At 41.7% G+C, this 4142-nt stretch overlaps 1 protein-coding gene across 1 annotated transcript; it reads right to left on the reverse strand.

The window, feature by feature from the left end:
• Positions 1 to 2470: 2470 nt before the first annotated feature.
• On the reverse strand, positions 2471 to 3676 carry LOC139018478 (upstream-binding factor 1-like protein 1). Its single transcript, XM_070427055.1, has one exon. It carries the CDS (start codon positions 3674 to 3676, stop codon positions 2471 to 2473), a length of 1206 nt encoding a protein of 401 aa, XP_070283156.1.
• Positions 3677 to 4142: the final 466 nt, after the last annotated feature.

Raw genomic sequence — 4142 nt, forward strand, 5'->3', positions numbered from 1 at the left:
AAACCTAGTTTATGAAAAAGAGTTAGTGAATGTAGTAAATATACCCAGAAGCTTTGTGTAAATGTCACATTCCCAGCACAGGAATGTCTGGAAAATATGCCTAAACCCTAGCCATCTTTTCAATATGGAATAAAAAAGCAGGTTTATTTCTGGAATATGATGAATATTTAATATTAGGTCATGCAATAACCCAATTCCTGATACAAATATACGTAAGGAAAATATTATTGGTCAATGATAGAAGTGATGCATTAAGTAATAATACACATTATGTAGTGAAAACTATAATATACATACATATGCATTTTCTGAATAGGATGTATAGCTTATTTTAAATGTAGTATTAATCAGCATAATTTCAATAGTTGCAAATCCTTCAAATATGAGTTTGAAAGTCAGAAGCAGGACAAGCACATATCACTGCTGTTACTTAACGTTGTTCTTAATATTCCAACCAACACTTTTAGAAAGAAAAAGGATTAGAGGTATAAAACATGTTAATGCTGCCATTATTTTCTAAGATGTACTCTTTATCTAGAAAAACACTTAATAATAATTCACTAAGATATGCGATTATCTAAATGCTCAAACCTTGATGGTTTTCATATGAAAATGATGCAATTACTTTTATCATGCTTATATTCATGACAACACAATATGGAAATAGCCAGGAATATACAGGGGGAAAGGATTTAATTTAATCTCACATTAAATAGATTTTCAAATACATTAGTAAACCAAATAATCAAAGCAATGTGGTACTGCCACAATAATTCACAGGCAGACCAGTAGAACAGAATAGTGTATATTTACACATCTATATCTTTCTATGTATCTATCTATATACTTTTTGTTGTTGTTGTTAATCCTTACCCGAGGATTTTTCCCCCATTAATTTTAGAGAGAGAGAAATCTATGTGAGAGACAAATTGGTTGGTTGCCTCCCAAACACACCCCAAGAGGGGGCAGGGATTAAACCTGCAACCCAGGTAGGTGCTCATGATCAGGAATTGAACTCAAGACCCTTTGGAGTGCAGGCCAATGCTCTAAACACTGAGGACAGCAGCCAGGGCTATCCAGGTATCTCTCTCTCTTTCTTTCTTTCTTTCTTTCTTTCTTTCTTTCTTTCTTTCTTTCTTTCTTTCTTTCTTTCTTTCTTTCTCTTTCTTTCTTTCTTTCTTTCTTTCTTTCTTTCTTTCTTTCTTTCTTTTCCTTCCTTCCTTCCTTCCTTCCTTCCTTCCTTCCTTCCTTCCTTCCTTCCTCTCTCTCTCTCTCTTCCTTCCTTCCTTCCTTCCTTCCTTCCTTCCTCTCTCTCTCTCCCTCCCTTCCTTCCTTCCTTCCTTCCTTCCTTCCTTCCTTCCTTCCTTCCTTCCTTCCTTCCTTCCTTCCTTCCCTCCTCTCTCTCTCTCCCTTCCTTCCTTCCTTCCTTCCTTCCTTCCTTCCTTCCTTCCTTCCTTTCTCTCTCTTTCTTTCTTCCTTCCTTCCTTCCTTCCTTCCTTCCTTCCTTCCTTCCTTCCTTCCTTCCCCCCTTCCTCTTTTCCTTCCTTCCTTCCTTCCTTCCTTCCTTCCTTCCTTCCTTCCTTCCTTCCTTCCTTCCTTCCTATTCACCCTGAAAGCTAAATAGGAGATTCACTTGAACCTGAAGCAACAGAAAGGAATTTGGGATTTGCCAAGAACAAATGCAGGCACTACTTAGAGCAGCAGTGCCCCAAATTATAAAACATTTATTCCATGGAGGCCCTCATTCAAAGGAAATAGCTAACCTTAGGAAATATAATTTTATTTGAAATTAGTAAGAAAGTTTCATAGAGATGTAAGAGTTCAATATACATGTATAAATATTGCCTGCTACATGATGCTACCCACTCTCACATTAAGAATGACCAACTCCTTTCTCACACCAGATTGTAGTGTAAGAGTCCAGAGGTAGAGTTCTTGCAGAGAATGTAGGAGTCACCGGCTCATGTGGCCCCAGACCACCTCTGGCAGACAGAAAATGAGGAAAGCAAAACTTCTTTCTTCAGAAATATGCAGTCCAGTGCAGTGTGCTCCTCACAGCTGCCCAATCATCTCACTGTCTATTTCAAGATCCTTCATTGCATGGAGATCCTAGGGATTGTGGTACTGATGGTGTAGGGGGACCCAATACAGGCTCACACATATTTCTTCTCCAGAAGGAACCTCTCTTCCCAGGTGTGTGGACCTGATATTGAGAGTTCTGTCCCAATTTCCTGCTTCCCGCCCTAACCAGTTTGGCTCAGTGGATAGAGCGTCAGCCTGCAGACTGAAGGGTTCCAGGTTCGATTCCGGTCAAGGGCATGTACCAATTTCCTGCTTCCCAACCTGTTCTACTCTGTTTTGAGGAGAAGTAGGGGAAAGGAAGGGAGAAGCAAAGCAATAAACAGGGACATAGATGCCAAAGACTTCTTTTGGGAAGTTCTCTGTCCCGCCATCTAGGAATGCACAAAGCTCAGTTGGAGTCTGAGTCAGAGGTGTCCCCCGAGGAAGATGAGCTGGAGCTGCTGTCATCTTCATCGCTACTGCTGGAGTCTGAGGAGCTGCTGCTTTTGGCCTTTCCCTCATGTTTCTTCTTTTCTTCAGATCCCTGTAAGCAGTGAGAACAGTCCCCATTTGTCTCTGAAGATGCCATCCTGGGAGCCTGTCGCCCCTGGTTCTGTGCAAGCCCTCCTGGCAGAGGCCTTGCTGGTGGAGACTGCACATCTGACCTCATGATCTTGGGGTCTGGCCCTCCACGCATTCTCATGTTCTTCCGCTTCCCAGAGGTTCTCTCTCTGTAGGCAACGTACTCCTCAGGAGACAGACTCTTAAGCCAGTGCTCCAGGTCCACCTTGTACTGTTTCTGAAGCTCCTCAGCCTGCTTCCTATAATGCTCCTTCTGGCTCCTTGGGATGTGCTGCCAGCGTCTGCTAATCTCCACCATGCGCTCCCTCTGGGGCAGGCCTTGCAGCTCCTTACTCCACCACAAATCCTGGTGGAACTTCTGGAATTCGTTCATGGGGGGCTTCTTGGGCTCTCCATGGGATTTAAAGTCAGAAAAATAGTTTTTTGAGGAAGACTTCACTTTCTTCCCTTTTCTCTGAAATTTCTTGGGGGCTCTGCTTTGACTCCTTTTGGGGACAACAGGGTTCTGCACTAGCTCAGGGTGGTCTATCTTGAACTGAACCAGTTTCTTCTGAAACTCCTGTTTCTCCTTCTGGAAAGCTTGAATATATTTCAGCTTCATCTCCTCTGGGAGCTCCTTGTATTTCTCAGACATGACCTTGGTCAGCTCCTGGTTCTTGAGTTTGGGGTGCATTTGGGAATATTCAAAACGCTTCTCTTTGAAGAAGCGGAGGTAAGGAGTCAGGGGCTTCTTGGGCATGTCCGGATGTTTCTTAAGTTTTTTGCTTTTATAAGAATTTTTAACATGTTCCTTAGCTTCCAGGACTAATTCTGTCAAAGTACGATACTTTCTTATCTTACTAGAAATCTCTAACCACTTGAGTTTGCATTGTTCTCCAGAATAACCTTTAAAAGCTACTTTTCCCCAGTCCATATGTGACTGGGTTGTTTTGAATGTGCGGTTGTCATTGGATGGGAGATTATTCTTCATGAGGTCCAGTAACATCACAATGTCTTCTTTGGGCCATTGGTCTTGGCTGTTACTCAATGCCATTTCTAGGACTTTGGGCCACTTATGAGGCCCCAGTTATGCAAACACCACAGCAGAAACTCAAAAGTCTTCAAGCTTAAGACTTAGCAGCTGAGCTATTTTGGAAGTTCTGCAGTGTGTGTTCTATGTTTCTGAGGAGCAATAGAAAAATGAATGAGAAAATCAGAACTCACTCGGGATATGTCCCTCATACAATTAAATAAATTAATGAAATAAGTAAAAAGTGGCCTGCCTACCTCTGAAGCAAAATTTATGTTTACCTTCCATATGCTACATTTGCACTTTTCAAAAGAGTTATATTAACTTTCATTCTAGCCTGCCTTTTGCCAGATCTCACCAGGGCCTTTGTTAAATAGAACAATAACTGGCTTTTCAAGGCTCAATGTAAGAAAAAATCCCTGGGAAGAAGAAAAAATTTAAAATGAAAAGAGAAATGTGGGAAAGGCAGAGGACTGTTGCTCTCTATTGC

Source organism: Myotis yumanensis, unplaced genomic scaffold (genome assembly GCF_028538775.1).
Source record: "Myotis yumanensis isolate MYYU_CA2020_CCGP unplaced genomic scaffold, mMyoYum1.0.hap1 SCAF_10, whole genome shotgun sequence".
Taxonomy (NCBI): Eukaryota; Metazoa; Chordata; class Mammalia; order Chiroptera; family Vespertilionidae; genus Myotis; species Myotis yumanensis.